The following is a 23,569-nucleotide window of genomic DNA, read 5'->3' as shown; positions in this document are numbered from 1 at the left end:
CATACCGGCGCCACTCCAGGGGGCGACCTGCCGGCCCACCGAGTGTTGCTAGGATAAAAGTTTCTCCGACGAACGTGCACGCAACGCACGCACACTTAACTGGAATGGATATGAGCAACACATCTCGAAGAACAACAGTTACAAAGGTGAGTAACCGTCTTTTCTCTCCTCTGCACTAGAAAAATAGGGCAGCTTCCTCCTCCATGCTGCCTGGGGCCAGCAGGGGAAGCATTGAGTGCACAGGAGAGACAGATTCTGTGTCCTCTGTTCCAGGGGCAACTCAGCTGTAATTGTAGGGAAAGTCCTGCCGGAACCCAGGCTAGAGGAATCTTCAAGGAATTTAACTGTGAAACTCTAGCAAGTATCTACTGAGTTTTGTGAACCATGATCATTGAGACTTATAACTTGGCCAAATTTGAGTATATTTTCACAGGAGCAGAAAAGGCACATCCGTGACATAAAGTCCTCCCTCATCCCTTGCCAAATTTCAAGTTGCTTTTCCAAAGTAGGTGGGTGCAGGAGCTACGAAAACAAAAAAGTTACCAGATTTTTTTTATGTGGGCAAAACAGCATATTTCCCCATAGCCTTATTTTTGGAAATGAATGAATTGTTGTGGTTGAAATATTCCAAAAAAATTCAGCCTGAGCTGGACACCCGGCATGAAAATTTCAGCCCAAATTGTTAGTTTTGCAAAGTTATAAGCAGCTGGAAACAGTTGGAAAGTGTGGGCAGCCTTAATAATAGGCATTGCTCTGAGTCCCACTTGTAATAAAGACAAATGGGAATCTGTCGCATTGTAAAGTTTGGGTACCTGGTGAATGTAGAAATCACTTGAATGCCTGGGAAAGAAGCCACTTTCAGAAGCTGTGAGATAATTTTTTTGGTTCCTTCAATTTAGGCCATTCTAAAATCATTTAAAAAATATTTAATGCTGCTTGGATATTTTTTGTTTAAATATGTATATATCAAAAGTATAACTAATTCATTTCAACTTAACTTTGAATTTTGTTTTTGTTGTTGAAATCCAATCCATAATATTAAAATATTCTGCAAAAGCATAAGCATGTACTCAACTTTACACATGATTAGCCCTGTTCCCTTCAGTAGGGCTACTCATGTGTAATTGTGAACATATTTAAGTCTCTGTGGGATTGGGGTCATAGTTCTTAGTAGCTAAATTTATCCCTTTTTCAAGAACTGTAATAGCATTTAAGTATTAAAAGTTTCTCCCGAGTTGTTTTGCTATATATTAATGTTTGCTTGAGAAATTTTCTTATCTATTGTGTAAATATATGTATACATATTAACAAATGTATAGTTGCCCCCTAACTCTACTAGAGTCCTATTTAGAACAGTTATGGCTCATTGGCTGAATCTGTATTTATTAAAAAAAAAATGGATTTCCAACCAGGTAAACCATAATGGCTCCTTTGAAGACACTATATAATATAGTTTGTTGGGTGATATAATGTAGCATACAACCTGTGCTATGGTGATGTTACACTGTTGTACATGAAAATCAATCAAGTGTGGACAATAGTTCGTGTCCAGTAGCTGAAAAAAGGTAATTTGGCTACTTTTAATAAATAACAAAAAATGCTTATAAGCCTGAGTATACGTTTTAGATGACCAGTGTTCAAAAATCCACCTAAAAACTATTTTTAAAATACATGTGCAAAAATGCAGCTAAAATTGTGAGCTTATCTCTTTTTTTAATATGCTACATTTTAAACAAGTTCATATTTTGAAGTGGGGACAGAGAGGACTCTCCGATATGCGTATGTAACATTTTGATTAAACTTAATGGTGTTGTTGAGTTCTATGGTAGAATTTGTAATCATGACTAAGTTATAAACTTATGAAAATAGGAGTGTATGATAGAACTGCTGGTGGACCATTAACATCAGTAAATATCGAAGTGCCACATCTTAACTCATACCCATTTTTGAAAAAGTTAAATTTGGTCTTTAAAGAGGAGCGTGGAAAGTTTCACAAGTACTTAAACATATCTGACTTAAAATGCAGCCATTTGTCTTTCACTTATTTTTAATATCGTAGAAAGTTTTCTTACTATGTTAAGAATGTTACTGACCTTGCAGCGAACAGTTTTAAGACTCTAGTCTTATTTCTGCCGTTCAGACAAGTTGCTGCTCCCTCTGATGTGAATAGCAACATTCTTACTGACTTCACTGAGACCTAGATTGGACTTTTAGATACCTGTCCTTGCCATATATCTAATAACATTGACTTGTATATGTTTTAGGGACTGGATTGAGCTCCTGAGTGACAAATTATTGGTCCCTGAATCATGGGCCCCCTCCAGGTTCTTTGCCGTAAATAATTTGATTTATGACATAATAAAGGAGTTGGGTAGAAACTTTATCTGGTGCATTTTTTTTCTTTAGTGGAAGTTTTTGTCCCTCCTTGTGTGTCAACCCCAGAGTTTATCCATGCTGCTATGAGGCCAGATGTGATAACAGAGACTGTAGTGGAGGTGTCAACCGAGGAGTCTGAACCAATGGATATGTCTCCTGTTCCAACATCCCCTGATATCCGTGAACCAATGAAAAAGAAAAAAGGTACACATGACTTTTATGTAAAGTAAGAGATTTTAAGTGTATTTTATCCCTAGTCCAAAGTATTGTAGGCAAAGGAGCTGGTTCAGGTGGAGATAGTTTTGACATTATCCCCACTCATATGCTAATGTGTACAAAGTGAACTCTGAGTTATGGGCATGCAATAAAAGAAGGGGGAAAGCATAAGAAAAAGAATGTGGTTTGTTAAATCATAAGAAAAAAGATGGAAGAAATAAGGATAAGAAAATGAGGCAACACTGAAAAAATTAAGGGATTCAAGATGGAATTTGTCTGTAAATATTCTCTGGAATATGTAAAAGCAGCAAAGAGTCCTGTGGCACCTTATAGACTAACAGACATATTGGAGCGTGAGCTTTTGTGGGTGAATACCCACTTCGCTGGATGCATGACGAAGTGGGTATTCACCCACGAAAGCTCATGCTCCAATACGTCTGTCAGCCTATAAGGTGCCACCGGTCTCTTTGCTGCTTTTACAGATCCAGACTAACACAGCTACCCCTCTGATATCTGGAATATGTATAATTTCTTCCATAAATCACAAGGAGCATCTGAAATATAAATAAAATTCTAATTTTCTTGATACATTTTAATAGTTGAAACCTGTGAAAATCTTGGTGTGTTATCCATCCTTGCTTATCTAAGGGCCCTTTTAAAGATACTGTTTTTAATATATGGTTACCTTAAATACCATTTCGAATAATTCCAATTGCTACATCAGAAACAAGTCCAGGCCACCATGAGAGCAAATGACATCTGTTTAAATTATTGCTTGGGGGGTAAGAACCGTAGACTGCACATTAGCGCCAAGTGTTTCATTGAAAGTGGTAGTGGTGGGTCCTTGTGAACAGTGTCTTTATAGGCTGAAACATGCTCCTCTTCCTTTTCCTACGGCTGAGGTTCACAGCTTACATTAGAAGCTAAGACCTAGTGTACACTTCACAGGTTGATGTAAGACAGTTTACATCAACTGAATCATGTCAGTGTCTACACTACCGCCTTGTCCTGCCGGTGTAAATGCTCTGCAATACTGATATAATAACTCCATCTCCACGAGAGGTGTAGGGCTTATGATGATGTAGCTAGGGTGATGCAGTGTCTGTGTAGACACTCTGTTACTTACATGGGCTGTTAGATCCCTTGTCATGGCTTTCATGGAGCTTTCATTTCTCCAGCAGAAATGGGATGGGAGTGTGAAATTGACAAGAAAGCTGGGAGGCTGGAGCCCGCTCCCAGCTGGAAGCTGGGGCAAGAACCCCGGGGGGCTAGGTGCCTGCTCCTGGCTGTTGGCTGTCTTGTCAAATTGACAAGGCTGCCTGGCTCCCAGTGGAGGAAGGGAGGGGCTGAGAAACCGAGGCAGTTGGATCCTGCTCCTGGGGGCAAGAAGCCATGAGCGGCTTCCCTTCCTCTTCCCCCCTACCCCTCCTGCGCTCCTAGCAGGGAATTGGGAGGCGAGAAGCCCCAGGCGGCTTCCTCTGCTCCCAGTGGGGAATGAGGCACTGACGTGGGGTGCAGCTCGCCAGGAGCCCGTGGGGAGCTGCCAGCAGAACTGAGAGACTGGACTTTCAGCTTCTCACACTACCTTTTTGAGGTTGATGGAAGCACTCCGGGTGAGGACACGCATCACTGACCTAAAGAGGGTAGTGTGGACATGCACCACCACAGTAATTACTGTGGTGGCTCTAAGTCAGCCTAATGTAGGTTAATTTAAGATTTTAGTGTAGACAACACCTAAGACACTATATTTGAACTTCCAGTAGTACCTCCATTTTGTCTTCATTAAGTATGACTTATTTTCTGAATATAGTAGTGTCACAGGATTCACCTCCACTCTGGACTTTAGAGTACAGATATGAGGACCTGCATGAGAAGCCCTAAGCTTAATTACCAGCTTAGATCTGGTTTTGCTGCCACCATCCAGATGTCTGAGTCATCTGGAAAACTCTGTCTTCCCCCCCAAAACCTTCCCCTCCCTGGGTAACCTTGAGAGACTCCTCCACCAATTTCCTGGTGAACACTGATCCAAACCCTTGGATCTTAAAACAAGGAAGAATTACTCCTTCCCCCTCCCTTTTCCCCCCCACCAATCCCTGGTGAGTCCAGAATTAGTCCCCTTGGATCTAATAAAACAGGGGAAAAAATCAATCAGGTTCTTAAAAAGAAGTCTTTTAATTAAAGAAAAGAAAGGTAAAAGAAAAAAAAAAACCTCTGGGAGACAGCATACAAGCTGATCTCACAGACAACAGATTTAAACACAGGATATTCCCCTGGGCAAAAACCTTAGTACACACAAGAATACCCAAATCTGATTATTCCCCTAATTGCACAAAGACAAGTTACAAAAGAAAATAAATTTATTTATTCTTTTCTAAAACTTACTACTCTGATAAGAGGCTGGTTCTTTGATCTTTTTCACTCTGGCTGAAACTGAAACTGACTCTAAACAAAGGAAACTTCCCTCCTTCCTTTTGAAACATCTTGTTCCCCCATTGGTTCCTCTGGTCAGGTGTCAGCTAGGGTAGGTGAACTTCTTAACCCTTTGCAGATTTACCAGAGTTGGGTCATGTTACTAAAGCTGTCTTAGTAGTTACCCTCCTAGTAGGCCAAGTTTTTGGTGCCAATAACTTAATGTCTAATTGTTGGTTGGAAAGACTTACACAACTCCAATGCAGCCGATTGTGTGCGTGCACCTTTTGGGACTTTCTTCTTTCCACAGAATGTCTGTCTCTCTCTTTCTTCCACCTTTTCAGTTTTTTTTTAAAAATAATCCTGCTTCCCCTCTGAATGTAGTAATTTAGCTGTTTCCTCGGCTAAAGCAGGCGTGACTATAAACCATAGCACCAGCAAGGTATTTTCCTTTAAAAATGTGCTTTCAATGGGCAGTAATCCTCCTTGGTATATGACTCTCTTGTAAATATTCCACTGTTACTGTAAGCTTCAGCTCCATTATGTGACTAACTGCACTGTAATTTGCGAATTTTTTAACCATTGTATCAAATTATAAAATATATAAATCACCAATTAAAAAAAATACAAGAATTAAATTATTAAAGGAGGAAGCTACTTTCTTTCTTGTTTGCTTGAAACACATTGATGAAGGAAATGCTACTCAGCAGGGAATACATGAATTTGGAGAGTTGCACAGTTTTAAGAAGAGCTTTGTATATTTTATTTAATAGAAAAATGTATGTAGCAATCAGCTTAAACACGTAAATTAGCTTAAAGCACTGAAATTCCCCAAACTCATATGCATCTGTGAGTGACATTGCCTTCAGAGGATGACAGCAGGCTAGACCTCCCTGTGATAATTAGTAAAATAGCTGTTTTCACTGAGGCACCAGAATCATTCACATATATAGAGATGCTTCTGTATGACAGAGATTTCTAAAAATTCACACACAAAAAGTACATTAAGATGGAGGACACAGGAGTAGTTTAGGATAAAGTACAGTACAGGGATAAAGCGATATAAATCCAAGGAGTTCATTATGGCTAAACTTAACAGAAATGCAAACATGGTATGGAAATACAGAGTTAAGGCATTCAAACAACCGTAGCTCCTTCCTGAAGTGACACCCTAAAGTAATCTTTATGATTAAGTAATTTTAGTGTTTGTGGTCCCAGATTAGAGTAAACTGATTTTTTTAAAAACACTTTTCCCTAACCTATTATAGTGTTGCTACCAGGCAGAGTTATAGTCAAAGAGTAAGTTCTGTGATTTTTGGGAAGGATATGCTCTATTTTTTGTACATTACAAAGAGTTTGATTCCCTGCTCTAAGTGTAAAACTCAACTCAGTCTTAACTCTGGAACTGCAATTGGCACCTCCATAAAAATACAGGTTGTTGAATTTCAATGTTTGATGCACAACACTTTTCTTCAGGAGCAACTTGTGTTCACGTTCCTAAGAGATGAGTTACTGGTTGAAGTTTTCTTTCGCCTTGAACACAGAAACACAGACTCTCTTCTGCTTGCTAACCTAGGGGGAGATCGTCACTCTTTGCTCCAGCCCTTTTATGCTAAGTTAAAGGGTCATAGCAGCATACAGTGATTCTGAAAGCACCAAATCTGCCTGCGGAAGGATTCTCTTGGCACAAGAACCTGAGGAAGTCAGCTGTAAAGCTGCCTTCCTAGGGCGCCACCCCCCATTGCAAGCCCTCCTGTAGGGAGCATAATTGGGGGCAGGAAAGGCATGTCAGAGCATAGCCATAGCATGCAGCACTGCAGAGATTTCAGGCAGGGAGATAATAGGCAGCCATGGATAGGCGCTGTAACTTTGGCCCCGAAGGCTGTCTAAATAATTCTGAGAGGCACAAAGCAGCCCAGCATCAAGCAGTGTGAGTTTGGTGCTGCACCTCTTAGAAGTACCGCACAGAATCTCACTTCTAGCCTTTTAACAGACAAAAAGTTAAACAGAAATTAAGAGATACAGTACTTCCTGTTCACTTTGTTTTGACCTCTGCTTCGGTGGTGTCATAATGGTCTTCTACTGTACAATGTGTGTCTGCTCCACAGTTGTATAGTAATGAAGGGATTGTGATCCTTTGCATAGTGTACTTTCACAAAGGAGTAAGATGTTAATATTTTTAATGTAAGAGCTGTTTTCCATGTGGGTGAAAAAAAGTACTATTTCAATAGTGAGATTTCTTTAAACATTGTTTTCCTTATATTTATTTATCTTTTTGTAAAACAAATTAGTTCTTCTGAAAGAAAGCATAAAATACAATGGATAAGATATTTACATTAATATAGCAATAATTATTACTGACATCAGACCAAAGGAATGCAAACTTATAAGTGTGTCAATTTTTATCTTTAGTGCACATGTTGTATTTAACTCAGCTGGAACTGAGTTACACTGACTTACAAAATCCACAATCAAACTTACTATTGTGACATGAAAAATAAAAAATCTTACCTTTATATAAGATTTAAAATTAACCTACTTGATAAAGGCCTATTTGGCCATACACTGTAATAAGGGAACTAACATGAGAAACATGAATTGCCACTCAGACATAAGAAGTTAATTATTTCTACTATATGTATGTCTTACAATTTTCTTTTTAAATGTCATGTACAGCTGGCCGTAAACCAAAGACCCAACAGTCAGCCATTTCCAATGGTTCTCCAGATTTAGGTATAAAGAAGAAACCCAGAGAAGGCAAAGGTAATTTCTTCCATGCATTAAGTCTTAAAATAATATAGTACATATTTTATCTAAAAATCCCAATACATCTTCTATGCATTAGTACTAAACACATTTTGTAAAATACCAAGATTTGTAAATACCTTGCTGAAGTCAGCAGAGCCAGAATTTCAACCCATGTTTTAGTATGTGTTTATACAGCGTCTAAGTAAATTGAAGCCTTAATTGGGGCCTCTAGGTTTTACTGTAATATCAATATTTAATAATCATAACTGCTGCAGTTATCACGCTGGCTGATGTGCTCCCTGTTGGCTTGTTGCTGGGCACATGCTTCGTTACGCTGCCACTGAAGAGCCTGTGGTCAGGCAGAGCAAGCAATACAGTGTGTGTGCACTTATGCTATATAATAATACATTTAAGAACTTCCTGTTGTATATTCAGAGAAGCTTGTTGCTTTAGTAGTGGATTCAGCCTCTGCAGTGGCTTAAATATACGCAAGGAAGTACCCTGCCTTGGCAGTAGGTTCAATGGTTAGCTTAAATAGGTGGAAAACTAATTATTATATATTTTCTTACATCACAAGACTTGGTTTTGTGTCCACAAGATGAAAACGCCTTTAAAGTGAAGTGTTTTGGCCCTGTGAGGCAATGCTTGTCAGTGCACGACCACCATCACCTATCTGTGTGTATGCATACGTGCCCTTATGTTGCCAACTGTCGCTACCTTAGAGCCTTCCAGTTGTTCTTTCTTAACCAATTGATTAGAAGAGCCATGCTTTCACCATCAGTTCCATTGATGCATAGAGCATCCTTCCTTGCTGCCCGTTCCCTCCAGTCAGCAGAAAGGTGGTTGGTAGTATGCATTCACAAGTTGCCTCAGTGTCAGTGTGTGATATATCAGATCTTCCTCCAGTGGAATACACAAAACATGGATGCCTTTGCCACTTACTAAACAAAAAGTGGTTTGGACTTCACTTGTGGCATAAGGAAAAGATCACCCTAAGTAAGGATACTGTTTCTTTATACTGAAGAAGAGAAAAGGAGAAAAATTCCTGTACACCTGTCTGCTAATACAATTGGTAGCAAAGGTCTTAACTAAACTCAGGAGAGACAAAGGTTTAATAATAATAGTAACATATGGGATGAGACGTGGTTTTCAGCTCTAGTGTAGTTGGTAGTGCAAAATCTCCTCCTTCTGAGAATCGCCATAGATATACAATTTAGCTGGCGTGGTTTATGTTCCTTTCAACTGACTTCACTCGAGCTGGCTTTCCATTACCTGAAAAATTCTTCAGGGAGGTGACCTAGTTCTATGCCTTTTAGAGAACCTGTTTCTAAAAAATGTCTAAACTCTTATCTCCTTGAATGTTGTCTCCACTGGGGATATCTTCTTCTTTAGTTGGCCAATATTTTGAAAGTTTATTTTTCTGAGGGCACTTTCTTTGAGACTGACTCTGCTTGTCTCTCTCTCACCCCTTCTTTTATATTAAAAACAATTCATGTTTATTGCTGGGTTTTGACTAACTTAACATCTTTCAAAATAGTCTCCAAAAATAAGAATTTGACAGTCTTGGAATTTTTAAAGAAGGAGCAATTGCTTAACTTGTAACTGTACTTATTTGAAGGAGTCATCTCACAGGATTCTCAATTTCCAAGATTTATTGGGGAAAGTTCTCTCTCTCTCTCTGAGCCTGGCTAGATGTATATTTTGTTTATTGTCTGGGATGTGTTGTGGGGTTGTTGTGTATTCAAGAGTTACTTGCATGAATATGGTTCGTTTTTACATGTGGCATCTGTTGGGGAACTCCTTACACAATTCAGCACTGACAGCAAGGTTCTCAGGGCTAGGGGAGTGACAGCAGATGGTGTGCAACCAGTTTCATATTGGACTACAACCATCAAAGATCATATTATACATATAATATGCACACAAAGATGTAGACTGAATCACTGGTGCATCCCTGATGCTTTGAGCTGCTGTGGTGGTGCCAAGTAGCTGTAAATCTGGCTTAATTGGCCCTCTGAGGAGTCCTTATTGCGGGGAGGGGAATCCCTAGATGGTAAAGAAAGACTTAGAGGTGGTTAGAAATATTTTGATGAAACAGTTTTTCTTGAAAACGCTGATTTGTTGAAACGGAACTGTTTTTCTGAAAACAACTCCGATTTGACACATCTTTCTTGAATCACAGGTAGGGTTCTGAGTCATTAGAGCACGTTCATAGCTTTCCGGTGAGATACAGCATGTGTGTTAGTCCTGGAAGGACTTGCCCTTTTGGGCTTTACCGTTGTGATGCTTCTGTGCATAGAAAACCTAGTTTAGATCATTTTAAAAGGTTTTCAGGCATTATTTCCTCTTCCTCAGAAGTCTGTATGCTTTGGTTCACTAAGGGATCCTGGCTTTACAAGTGAAGGGATTAAAAATATCCCACTGAAATGTTTTAAAATTTATATTAAATATTAACAAAAACACTATTTTAGAAAATATGTAATAGCTACAGAATATGCAGTGGTATAATCTAGTTTTATTGGCACTCTTTTGGGATGATCTGCCACACACCTTGTAATTACACCTCTACCCCAATACAATGCGACCCGATATAACACGAGTTGGGATATAACGCGGTAAAGCAGTGCTCTGGGGGGGCAGGGCTGCACACTCCGGTGGGTCAAAGCGAGTTCGATATAATGCGAGCTCACCTATAACACGGTAAGATTTTTTGGCTCCCGAGGACAGTGTTCTATCGAGGTAGAGGTGTAATATAGCTGTCCCAAACTCCTGCTGATGGAAACATACATATTTAGTTCAATATAGACTATGAGGAAAGAATGCCACCTACTGAATCACCAGTACCACTTCCTGCAGCAAAATGAGGGCCATTTCCTTTCATCTGGCATTTTGTGGATCTAATGTGTTTTTGTGGGGGAAACAACAGATGTTGAAATTGTTGCTCACTTAAGGATTTGAGTTTTTCATTTTCACAGTGCAGGAGCTATTGCAGAAAGACAGATAGCATTGATAGCTGGGGTTTAGCATGTTGGTAATGAGCGTTGGAGAAATCCTCTCTGGGTGGACCAGAAATCAATAACTGTTAAAAGAATTCCAAAGAAATTACAGCAAATTAACAGTTTCATTTTATCTAGTAGGAAAAATTTATTGAATTGAAAACTCATTTTTGGCTTTTTTTAATCATGTGCAAATAGAGCAGCTATTAAGTATAATATCTAAAAACAGCACTTAGTACTGGAACTTTGTTTCAGTTTCATTTGGCAAGTCAGAATAAAACCAGTAGATCTGGGAATGTCTAGGAAGTGTGGTCTCTTGGTTAGAACCAAGAACTGGATTCCTGGGTTGTGTTCCTGACTGTTACTCACTATGGGCCTGATTTGAATTTCATTGAAATCAATGAGAAGAGTGAGCTTTGGATCAGGACCTGTATTGCTTTAGACAAGTCATTTAATCTCTGTACCTCCGTTTAGCCATCTATAAAGTGGAACTATAATAGCTTCCCCAGATAAGGGTTAGGGAATTTTAAGGAATTTTGAGGACCATGGCACTCTAAGGGAAGTAAATGTATTTTGCAATGTTTTTATCATAGACTTTGTAATAGTCTAGCTTCAATGATGCTGTCACCAAGTTTCAGGAGCGAATGCTTGAGTATTTGTTAATTGATATGGCAGCATGTTGCACAAACAGATTTATTCTTTAATAGGCTTTTGTTTATTTACTTGGGCTTCTGCATTCCTCCAGGATTGAAAACTTGGTCAGGTCACAAAATCTGGGGACTCTGACTGAGTGTCCCTTTAATACTCCCATTGAAGGGCTTCCTTTATTTTGTTTTTTTAGATGTGGGTAAATCTCAAATTTTACAAACTGTTTGAACTGTTTTTCAGCATTCAGCAGTCCTTCCCCTGCTCTCCCTTCTCATGATTCTACAGATTCTCCTTTTTTTGATGATTTGTTCACAAAATCACTTCCTTCCATCTGTGATGAACAAAATGTGGCCTGTTTTTTATTATTCGTAGCCCCTTTCTCCCAGATGGAAGTGGTCTAATCAGAGTCCAAGCAGCTTCTCTGTTTAAATTTAGTGCAGTGCTAGGTCTTCTCTATTACATATGCTACAGCTCTGAAATGTAAGAGCATACACTTACTTAGATTGTAAACTTTTTGGGGTAGAGACAGTTTTTTTTGTTCTCTGTTTGTATACTGCATTGCATAATGGGGTACTGATTTATGATGGCTAGGGGCTACTGCGGTACAAATAATAATACACAGTAAGGGAATGACTTTGAGATTTAGAGGTGTTTTAGACACTCTGATGTTACAGTTGGGAAGGTTTACCGCAGGAGCGGAGTCCAGTGAACAGGCTAAGACACCTTGTGAACACTGAACTCCCAATAATAAAGGTGAGGGATGGAGGCAGATCAGAAAGGAGGAGGTTTCTAGGAGCTTGTGTATGGGGATATCTTCCCCTCCTCTCCTTTGCCAAAGAAAAAGTTTGCCTTTCCTTAAGTAGTCTCTCCATCCTCTCTCCTTCCCTTCCTACTCCATCCCAGAATGTGCAGCCTATGTTCTGGAACTGGTATCTGCAGTCTTAAGAGCTGAACAGAACTCCTTTCAGAGCATTGTTTATATCCTCTAGGCAGCCAGGAGGTGTTGGTGATGTAGGACTCCATTACTCCCTTTCTTATAGCAGTTGAGAATTAATCTTGGTTTGAAGAGTTTCCCACATCATGTGGCATAGCACAATTCTAGTGCTAACCCCTTTGAGTTTCAGAATGTAAATATTTATGAAATCTACCCTAAATTTATCAGAGTGAACAGATACATACACATTACAAGTGAAGGTTAGGCAGAGGATGGTATGTAATGTAGTAATTCAAAGTTCCTGTATCAGATAGTTGTCTAAGTGCACTTTTGTATGTCTATATATGGAGAGGTTTTTAATATCTTTAAGTGTAAGTTGTCTAACGTTCATCTGCTTTCTGTTTTTGTAGGAAATACAACATATTTGTGGGAGTTCCTTCTGGATCTTCTTCAGGACAAAAATACTTGTCCTCGATACATTAAGTGGACTCAGCGAGAGAAGGGCATCTTTAAACTTGTGGACTCCAAAGCGGTCTCCAAGCTATGGGGAAAGCACAAGAACAAACCTGACATGAACTATGAGACGATGGGAAGGGCCCTGAGGTAAATGAAGGGGAAGAATATTGGGGATTTCCTTCAATTACAAAATAGTCTGCAATTGTTTAATTCGTCATTTTAAATTGGAGACTTAAACCCCCCCGCCCCCAAAGTATGATCATAAGCATCTGACCTACATTTTTCTGTAGCTACTAGATTTTAGCTCTTTACAATTGTTAAAATGCAACTGTATACTATAAATCATAATCTCTTCCATTTTCATTGCTTTTTTCATATTCCCAGTGAATATATATTATTATTTAAATATTTTGTGTAAATATGATTTAAAAAAAAACACAACCCAAACCTTTAAGCTATAGTCCTTGAATAGTTATGCTTAGCTAGTATGTTTGATAGCTTTTTTTCCTATTATTGTAGAAATTAGTGTGTTTTTGGTCTATGTTTACAAGCAGGTTTGAAATGTTGAGTCCCTATGTACATCCATCCGTGTTGTTTACTTTATAATTGTACTTTTCCTTGCAGATATTACTATCAAAGGGGAATTCTCGCAAAGGTTGAGGGGCAAAGGCTGGTATATCAGTTTAAGGAGATGCCAAAAAACATAGTGGTCATAGATGATGACAAAAATGAATCTTGCAGTGAAGATTTAGCGATGCCTACAGATGAGAAGTCATTGGAACGAGTGTCATTGTCTGCAGAAAGCCTCTTGAAAGCAGCAGCATCTGCACGTGGTGGAAAAAATTCTTCTCCATTAAATTGTACAAGAGCAGAGAAGGCAGTCACCCGAGTTGTGAATATTGCCTCTCCAGGGCATGATACGTCATCTCGTCCTCCCACCACCACTACCACTGTTCCAGCAACAGCAGCTCCCAGGTTCGTGCCCCGGTCTTTGTCATCTGCTGAACCCTTCAGTCAGGAAGCTGAGTTGTTGTAATATAGTGCCTGGAGATAACCTGGTGTCAACCACCTTGCTAAAACATACTTGTGGCAATGAGAGCCCTGCATAGCTGGCTATAAGCTGCTCTCCAGTCATGAAGCCCTTCGGCTAAGATTTTCAAAAATAGGAGTTTGTGGCTCCCAAGGTCCATCTTTAGGCTCCTAAATAAGTGACCTAATTCTTTAAACGGGCTGAGCAGCCAGCAAGTCAGTGAGACTCACCTGCAAAGTACTCAGCACATGAAAAATCAGACCACTTATTTAGGAGCCAGACTTTAGACTCTCTTAATTTAGAAAGCTTTGGCCTCACTATTTAAACCAGTGGTCCCCAGACTTTTTCCATCACCTCCCCCCCAATAATGGAACCTGTCTGCATCCCTCCCGGGGGCTGTGGTTGGGGCTTGGGAGCTGGGAACAGGGCCAGGATTGGTGCCACCATTGTGACTGAGAGAGAATCGCCGCTGGGGCCTGAGCTGTGGCTGGGGGTAGGGCCAGAAAGGAGCTGGGGGCAGAGCAGGGCTGCATGGCATTCCCTGACCCCCATGGGGGCTGACTCAGGCCCCGCTGTGCCCCCCCCCCCCGAATGTTCCTCCACACTGCCTTAAGGGGCACGCCCCATAATTTGGGGACCACTGATTTAAACAGGAGGAGGTGACCTGGGACCCCTGCTGGTGCTGGGGGAGAAGGGGGCCAGGCCGCAGCGTGTGACTAGGACCCCCATGGGTACTGGGGGGAAGGGCAGCCAGGCTGCAGCAGGGGCTGGCAGGGCTCCCTAACCGGCTCTGCTTCCCTGCAGCTCCTAGGCAGCAGAGGCAGGGTCAGGGCAGGGGCTCCTCTGCTCACTGCTCCTGCCACAGGCTCTGGCTGCTGTAGCTCCCATTGGCCAGAACTGCAGCAGGGATAGGGCCTGCGGGTGCTGGCAGCATGTGGCATGGAGATCCGCCCCCCACCTCTCCACCACCTGGAAGCTGAAGGGAGGGGTTCCCCACCCCAACCCCTAGCCCTCAGCCCCCTCCTGCACACCCTAACTGCTACTGTTGGCCTCGGGGCTGCCTGGCTTGTCCCTGAACCAGCACCAGCCACTGCAGAAGTCATGGAAAGTCACGGAATCCATGACCTCTGTGGCAGGCTCACAGCCTTACTCATCGTGCTGCTGCTATCAGTATGCTTGCCACCAGACTCATTTTTCAAATAATCCAATGATTTATTTAACTGAAGAAAAGGATGTGAATGCTTTTCCTGTTTGCTGGGTGGATCAAAAATGGTAGAGTTTTTTCTTTTGGCAAAATTCCCTGTAAGTCCTGGGATTTTATCCTTTTTAATTTTTGTGGTGACCTGACAGCTGTCTTAACACAATGAATGTATATACATATATATAAATCTTTCAACAGGACTGTTCGTGTGGCGATGCAAGTGCCTGTCGTAATGACATCTCTCGGGCAGAAAATTTCAACTGTGGCAGTACAGTCAGTAAATGCAGGGTCACCATTAATAACCAGCACAAGTCCAACAACGGCAACGACTCCAAAGGTAGTAATCCAGACAATCCCTACCATGATGCCAGCATCTGCTGAAAATGGAGATAAAATCACAATGCAGCCTGCCAAAATCATTACCATCCCTGCTACACAACTCGCACAGTGTCAGTTGCAGACAAAAACAGGCCTGACTGGATCAGGAAGTATTAACATCGTTGGAACCCCATTGGCTGTGAGAGCACTTACCCCTGTGTCTATAGCTCATGGGACACCAGTAATGAGACTATCAATGCCTGCCCAGCAGGCATCTGGCCAGACTCCTCCCAGAGTTATTAGTGCAGTCATAAAAGGGCCAGAGGTGAAACCAGATACAGTGGCTTTAAAACAGGAACGTGAAATGAAAACACTGCAGCTTGTGCAAGAAGAAAAGCCAGCAGATGGAAGCAAGACTGTGACGCATGTTGTAGTAGTTAGTACGCCCTCGGCCATTGCCCTTCCTCTAACAATGAAAACAGAAGGAATAGTAACATGTGAAAAATGAAGAATAGGCAGTTACCAACATGGATTTTCCTGACTTTTATTGATTGAGCATTCTGACAGACTTGGGGTGGGGTGGGGGAATAGACATGATCAAGAAGGGAAAAATGAGAGTTTAAAAATGTAGACATACATGCGTATATCAGAGACTTACTGGAAATTAACTAACTGTCCCATGTTTCAGTGGGAATTGAACCACACATTCATATGCTGACAGAAAACTGCCTCTTTCGGTTGGGAAACAACTGAACCTATGAAGAAGGAAAATTATAGGGACTGGACTGAAAGGGACCAAACAGTTCACTACGATATCAAGTTACACTAAGACCTGGAACACTAAAATGAGTTCTGTGAGAGGCTTGTCCTGGTTTAATTTTCAGGGGGAGAGGAGTCTCATTGTTACAAATGGCAAATCTGATGCATTTTTGTATGCATACCAGCAATTACTACTGTGTGCGCACAGTAACTCAACTGGTGCTATGTGAAAAACTCTGCTACTAGGTATACTAGAATGTGAATTAAAGGAGAGGATTAAGAGCTTCTGAAAGAAGACAAAGAGACCTAGAGGGATTTTGTATCATATAGCTTAAGCAGATTTTAAATGAAAGCCTTAGACTGATTTTCAGTTATCTTTCTTGAAATAAGCTAATGGCTTGTTTGTGTAAAGCTTTTTTATTAAAACTTTTTTAAAAATCTTGTACCTAGCACAGTATTGTTATAGAATTACATGTAACATATTTTGTATGGTAGTTAAAGTCTGTCTAAATTTCTTAATTGTGGACAAAATAGCAGCAGGCTTTTGGCCTTTTGCTGTAACATGCCTGTGTCACTCACTTAGCCTTGACATCTGTGCATACATTTCAGTTTCAGCTCCACTCTGTCACTTGAAAGGTCACGCTCAGCATGAATTTTTGTCAGGTAGTTCTAAACCTGTACAGTTTCTTAGTTGAAGTTAAGAGGGAAGTACCAGTGTTCAGAATGAACTATAATAGTTTGTATATTCAACATTTGAAGTATATTCTATTTTGTTGTACTCTTGTTTCAAAGTGTATTCAAGTAGGTTTTACTGAAATATAGAAATGAAATTTAATTGATTTTGGTCTGTTTGTTTTTCTTAAGTTATCTTGTTTCATTTTTTTTTTTATTTCCCCTCTGTCTGTCCAACTACTTACCTGCTGTTTGATATACTCCAGTCACCAAGCTAAGAGGACAGTGACACAGTCAGGTGGTTTGGAGCTCCCTTACACTTTCATTGGAGGAACTCTGCTCCCTTACACATAGTGTTGTGAGGCAGGTCGCCAGAATAATTGGTAATTTATTTTTTTACCTAATGACTGCTGATGGACATGTGCTGTGTAAAATCCTGGGGTCGCAGAGTACAGCTTATGTTGCATTGATTCCATTGAACGGAACACTTTTGAGTAGCAGCATTAAGCAGAAGCACAGCAGTTATTATTTTCTATTTTATGTGGGTGCCCAAAGTATTTACTAAGCACTTTTGTAGACTGATAAGACAGTTCCTTTTCCTAAAGCTCAGACATGAATGATAAAACTGAGAGGAGATTGGGGACAACAAATGTTACAAGAAGGAGAGCGTGGTTACTTTGGTTAGTCATGTGCATGACTAACCCCTTGAGGGTTCTGTTATATATAAATGAATTGCAAAGGTGTTTTGGAGGACCTGGTTTGTGGGGCAGTAGATGAGGCAAGGGAAGATAGAAAAGAATGGGTTAGAGTGCTAGTGGAAAGTGTGCTAGTGTGAATGATAAGGACATAATGCAGGGACAAGTGGGGCTTGCTCATAATATGAGAACTAGGAGTGGCTGAAGGAAAAGTTAAATTCCCTTAGGCTCATTGCAGGTGGTTGTGAAGAGTATAGATTAGTTAGTACTCGTTCCCCACACTGCCTCCTCTACCACCTCTCTGGGCACTTTTTTCTCTGGATTAGAAACAAAAAAAATAATAAGGAAATATCTCCTTTCATACGCTACTTTCATCTTTAGCTCTCCAAATGCTTTACAAAACCTGGATGAATGTTATCCTCATTTTACAGAAAGGGAAACACAATAGTAAGGAATAAAACACTCAAATCAAGCCACCTGCCCATCCAGTGCAGTATCCTGTCTCTGATGGTAGCTATCCCAGAGTGGCTGCTTGTGGAACAGCCTGACTCTAGGGGAAATTTCCTTCCTCATCCCCATCAGTCAATGGCTGGCATATACCCTGAAATATGAGGATTTACATTCCTTATAAAGTTCTGTGGATGTTCATTATCTATATACATGTCTAATCACACTATCCAGCGGCCATTAGTTCTACCAGGTCCCTTACCTTTTCTCTACCATTTATATTATATACCTCTATCTTGTCCCTTTTATTCATCTAGCTTCATCGCTGTAATCATTTGTCCTTGGCCTCTTATTTCTATCTTTTATGAGATTAAGTTGTTAAATAGGTTCTTATATTGTGCTCATCACTATTATCTGAACACCTTCCAGTCGTGCATTAGGCGATATGACTACAACTGTCACATGTTTTGTTCTCTCATCCTCTCCTCGGGGAGAAGTGTATGCAGTGGAGTGTCTTGTTGGTGTTGGCAGGAACATGTAGCAGAGCTCTGTATCCATGAGAACTAGACTGAAAACTGGTTAGAGGGGGATACTGCATAGGTATTACAGTCTGAGAGCAGAGGGCTGTACAGACTCTAGATTCACTTAAGCACAGTCTGAGCTTATACTCTAGAGAGTGTGTGGATCAATAAAGGAGATGTAAAAAGAGGAAAGCTGCACCTTAACTAAAAAGGCCAGCTAATCTTGATGTCTATAGGGGAGAAGTAGTGAAGGAGAAGTGGTTGTCAAGCAAGAAGCAGGACCAAGTGAAAGATCTTCAGGCAGGAAGAGAAATGGTGCAGACTGACTTCATACAGGCAAGCCAGTGAGTGGGAAGCAAAGTCTGCTGCATAGTGAGCACTCTCTGAATATACTCACGGAAGAAGGGAAGAGAGGTTTGAGAGGCAGAGAACTGACTCAGGGAAAGGTGGGAGCAGCATCCAGTGTGGATGTTGGGCATCCTTTGTCCTAATGGTTAACCCTTAGAATCAGAGGTTTCCCTAGGATGAAGAAGCTGAACCGTGCTACTCGTGAGCCAGGGAGAAAATGGGACACGTTGAGAAAGAAGTTGAAGACTGACTGCAGCAGTCCAGGAGAGAAAGAAGAAACTGGGTTGAAGTGCTGCAGTACCAGAGAGGAGGCTGGAATAAAAAAATGACAGAATCCTCACGTTGAATACACTGCCCTTGATCAGCTTATTTGTGTGAAGGGGATTGGGTAGTCCCTGAGGAGCTGCCATGTCAAGTGGGACTGTGTCCTCTCCTTGGCCACTTCCACAGACTGCTATTTCAAGAACCTGGAGGTGCATGGAAGGGATTGGAAGAAAGGCATCCAGCCTAAAATAGCTATGTCTCGTGTATCTTGCCACTATGGAGGACAGGAGTGAAAACAAAGAGCTGCCCTTGCCAACCGGAGACAATAGAGTTGGAGTTGCCTAGAACCACTGGTGAGAGGCAGAGGTGAGAGAACCAGATAACATGTAATGGAGAAAGAACAGAGAAGATAGAGGGGAAGATGAAAAGCAAAAGAGAGTTTGTCATTTTTTAAATAACACTTTTATAAGTCTTCCATATAAGCAATCGCTAACCAAAGGGATGTTGCATGACCATGCCTGAGAGAAGTTGACATCATTCAGACACTTAAGATATGGCCCACAGCATGTAACTTCATGAAACTTTGAATACATGGAGTTGTTACAGTTCAGAGGAACTCCCTTCCACCTAATATACAACTCCAGTTAGTGAAGTTTCTCTTCACAAGTAAGGATCCAGACTTGACGACACTTACTAGACTGCAGTCAGGACTTTCTCTACCTCTTCCTCAAGCAATCATAAAAATAAAAGGACAGAGGGCAGCTGTAAGTTGTACTTCTAAGCCCAACAGCCTAAAGTTAAGTTCTGAGCAGCCACTATCTTGGCTATCCCCTCTTTCCAGCAGTGAGCATGCCACAATTGTGAATGCTGCTGCAGATCACTCATCAGAAGCACAGCAAGTGCTGTTAAAATCTGAAAGCCTCCATGAATATGCTATGGCTGAAATGGAAGGGATGCTTACTGTGCACTTCAAACATCTAGTCCCTTTGTCTAGTTCTTTTTAAACTAGCTTCTTAGGATGGTAGGCAGGCTTTGGTCACTATCAAGGTACTGTATCTCTGAGAGCTATGGCAGGAAGATCCCTTTAGCTACCCTGAAATTAAGGAAGTTGGCCCTCAGAGCACCTACCAAGTACTCTGCTCAGTTTGGCATCTTAGGCTGGTGGTAGTTTGGAGAGGAGGCTGGCCCTAACACTTAAACCCCTGAGAGACAAGAGCAACAGCAACCTCTCGATGATTCTACAGATAATGCATGAAGGAAAGAAATTCTCTCACCCCTAACTGCAGCTCAAAGTTTACTACTTCTACAGTTCTCCTTCCCCACTCTCCAGCATATTACTTAGTAAATTGTAGATAGTGACACCTGTACAACGTCAGTGGAGGCAAGGAAGAGGTTGTTGAGGGTATGATTTGAAGACAAGGGGGTTTAGGTCAGATTTTCAAAGTTATTTAGGTGTTTAAACATGCATAAAAGTGCCTAATGAAATTTTCAAAAGCAGCTATGGCAGTTAAGCACCTAGACCCCTCTGAAGATCCTGATGCTTATCTGCATCTTTAGATCTCTAAATACCTTCGGCTTTGTTCAAGGGCAGTCCTGGTTTGGCCAGCAGAACTTCCTGAGCCTGCTGCTGCACAAGGTGGAAAGAATCCAGGCTTGACTCAGAGTCCGGGCTGCCTGCGCTGTTCAAAAGAATGTCCGTAGTTGTAAAATGAGCACATTTGATACAGAAGCCATTGAGACATGGAACTAGAATCCCACAATGTCATTAGTTCAAAGTCACTTCTCAAACGAGACCTGCATTTTATAGCAAGGATATTCTATTTCTGTGTAAGCCAGACCACCAGAGCGAGGTCAAACATGAGTGGCAACAAAGAGCTGCCTTCCCTGTGTTGTGACCTTGAATAGATAGCTGATATCAGACTATTAATGCCTGTTGTGGCAGGGGCCTTGGTCTATCAATTACAAAACCGGAATCCTATGCCATCTGCTCAAAACTGTCTGTTCCCAAGGCAACTACTGCAAACTGTGAAATAGACAATCAGTTCTCATGTTACCTATCCTATTTTCTCAGTTTGATGAAGTCCACCTTCTTAGCATGAAACAGTCTGGAACAAGAATTTGCATTTTTCTAGCAGATAGTTGCCAGCATCTTACACTTAGCTCTGATTAAAGGGAGAGGAGTCACTTGTTACTAGACTGATCCAAGAATTTCAACAGTATTGAAAAGCTGGTTTGGAGGAAAATTCCCTCTCAACAAAAATTACGTTGTCACTTTCTCTGCTTGGTGAATAACAGCAGAGATTGATTAGAGGTATAGTACAGTTAGTAGATAAAAGACAGAGTCAAATATCGACTTGAATATTAAGGAAAAGTAAATTTACTGTATTGCAGGACTGACATCTCAGTCCTTACGCACTGGAAGTTGGTTGAATGTAGATATCCATTTCAAGCAAAAAGATGATCATAGACAGAACAAGCTAAATTCAGAGTATGCCATAATAGTGTATGTAAACCTATTATTGGGTATTAGGTTTTTGGGGCAGGGCTAGAGAGATGAAGGGTGGGCCTGTGACATTACTTTAAGTTCTGTGTGTGTTGAAAGATGAACTTGCAGCAGATTTAAAAAAAAAAAAAACAAAAAAAACCCCAACAACCTTTTAGACAATGAAATAACGTCATAATTTCTTCCTGCAGTGTAACTTTGGGGTGGGAACAAGGACTCAGTTATGATAAAAGTTAGCACAGCCTCTACCTAAGATTAAAACAGAGAAAGTGACATCGAATATCGAGTAGTGTGTGTTCACAAAGCAGGCACAGTCCCAGAAGAACTTGGGTGGTGAAGACATTTGTATTTTAGAAAAAGTTACACTGGCATGGGGTCCTCCCCCTCATCCTCCAAAACAACAACAACAACAAAAAAAGATAGTGGCTTTCCTGCTCGTTCAGATAAATGACCAGCTACTATCAAAACAAGAGCAAAAGCACCTTCACCACTGCAAACTCTTCTCTTGCAGAATACTAAAAGACCAAGGGCAATGTTTCATTTTAATATTCCTCATTGTGGGGGCCCACACAACTTCTTTTATGGCAGTACCTGGGTTAATAGGCCAAAACTGACCTAGATTGTAGCAGTTCATTGTCAAATGCTGTCCAGCTTTAAGTGTTACACTAAAGGAGAATGCAACACATCTTCAACTACAGTAGTTGTAATCTCCTCCTGCAGGTCCACCAGAAAGCTGTGACTTCCTGGGCCTGTTAAATCAGGAAGTAAGTGACTTGCTTTCCAGCCCTCTTGCATCTGGTGCCCCACCTCTCACTTCCTTCTCATCATCAGTCGCAGACGATCCCCGAATGACGACTGAGTGGACTAAGAGGCTCCTGCCCTGTTTCACCATATAAAGGTTTGGCAGTGATGACAGTTACACAGAAATCAGACTATCAAGCACAGAAGACGTAGAGGTAACTTTTTTTTTATTTTTTTGGAGTAAAATATCATAGTGGTTTTTAACTCTCATTGGAAAAACAAATTAAACTGTTGATGGTGAGATTCCAAACAAAACAGTAAAAGCATCCTTTGGATCTTCTGAACCCCCCCACTCCCTAGGGTGGGAGGCAATCCATCAATCAGAAAAAGCCATTTTGGCTGATCTCCATGACAGTTTGGCTTCGTAGGTCCTGTTAGTAAACAAAACTTATTGCAGCCTCTGTGCTGTGGCTCAGTGCCCCAGGAGAGTTTGGAATCACGAGACACTTGTGAGCAAAACCAGAGAATTTTTCCAGCAGCATGAACATATAAACATTTCCCTTCTTTTCTAACAAAAGTGCAGTGGGGGAGGAGAAAAAGGATGGGTTGCAGCATTTTGTGACCTGGCTCAGAACGGAAGATACACGGTATCATTTGTTTTCCAGTTGTGGCATGTGTGATAACGTAGGGAACCTGTGCACAATTTGAGTTCTGTGTGAGATTATGAACTCTTTGCATCTTTCAGACTGCAAACTATTATATATGCTAGGACTAGTTGTCATCTCTAGTGTCTATTTGCCTCCCTGTTGGACTGAAACTCCAAGGGGTAGCAATACAGGGCCGACAATAGAGGGCATTAACTCAGGATGGTTTTCTAGCCAAATATAAGCATCCGAGACAACAGGCTGGATTCCACACAGAACAACTGGTTTGTCAGGGGAGGTGGGTCATGTGGCAAAGATCTGATCACTTGAGGCTAATCCAGGAGTCACCTGACAGACTGAAAGGTTATAGTAGGGCAGGAGCTGCTGATCTATTTGGGGTCTTTGCCCATTTTCACCAGCTCAGAGATAAGTTGTTCCAGGGGTCTGAGGCAGTGGAAATCCTTCCCAGCTGAATTCAGCCCAGGTCTCAAGGAAAGGGTTAGCCATGGTGAGGGAGATTGCACTCAGGATGTTTTCTATGTGATCTGTACACTCTGTGCTTTATCTGTTAAAGCAAAAACAGTGGTGTTAGAAGCCTGTGCAAAATCTCTGTGCATTTTAAAAGTTACACTTAACACATGCC

At 41.1% G+C, this 23,569-nt stretch overlaps 1 protein-coding gene across 9 annotated transcripts in view; it reads left to right on the top strand.

Moving 5' to 3' along the window:
- The window catches only part of ELF2 (E74 like ETS transcription factor 2), a 72,496-nt gene extending 55,570 nt beyond the window's left edge, over positions 1-16,926 (top strand). For all 9 annotated transcript variants that reach the window (XM_032804414.2, XM_032804415.2, XM_032804410.2 and 6 more), the window contains 5 exons: positions 2,407-2,580; positions 7,678-7,764; positions 12,738-12,930; positions 13,408-13,758; positions 15,213-16,926. In XM_032804414.2, coding sequence (XP_032660305.1) covers positions 2,407-2,580; positions 7,678-7,764; positions 12,738-12,930; positions 13,408-13,758; positions 15,213-15,840 — 1,433 coding nt within the window. In that variant the 3' untranslated portion in view covers positions 15,841-16,926. The remainder of the gene's footprint in view (positions 1-2,406; positions 2,581-7,677; positions 7,765-12,737; positions 12,931-13,407; positions 13,759-15,212) is intronic.
- Positions 16,927-23,569: the final 6,643 nt, after the last annotated feature.

This window comes from Chelonoidis abingdonii, chromosome 5, assembly GCF_003597395.2.
Source record: "Chelonoidis abingdonii isolate Lonesome George chromosome 5, CheloAbing_2.0, whole genome shotgun sequence".
In the NCBI taxonomy this organism is placed as follows: Eukaryota; Metazoa; Chordata; order Testudines; family Testudinidae; genus Chelonoidis; species Chelonoidis abingdonii.
The sequence above is the reverse complement of the archived record's forward strand: the minus strand, read 5'-3'. Positions and strand labels throughout refer to the sequence as shown.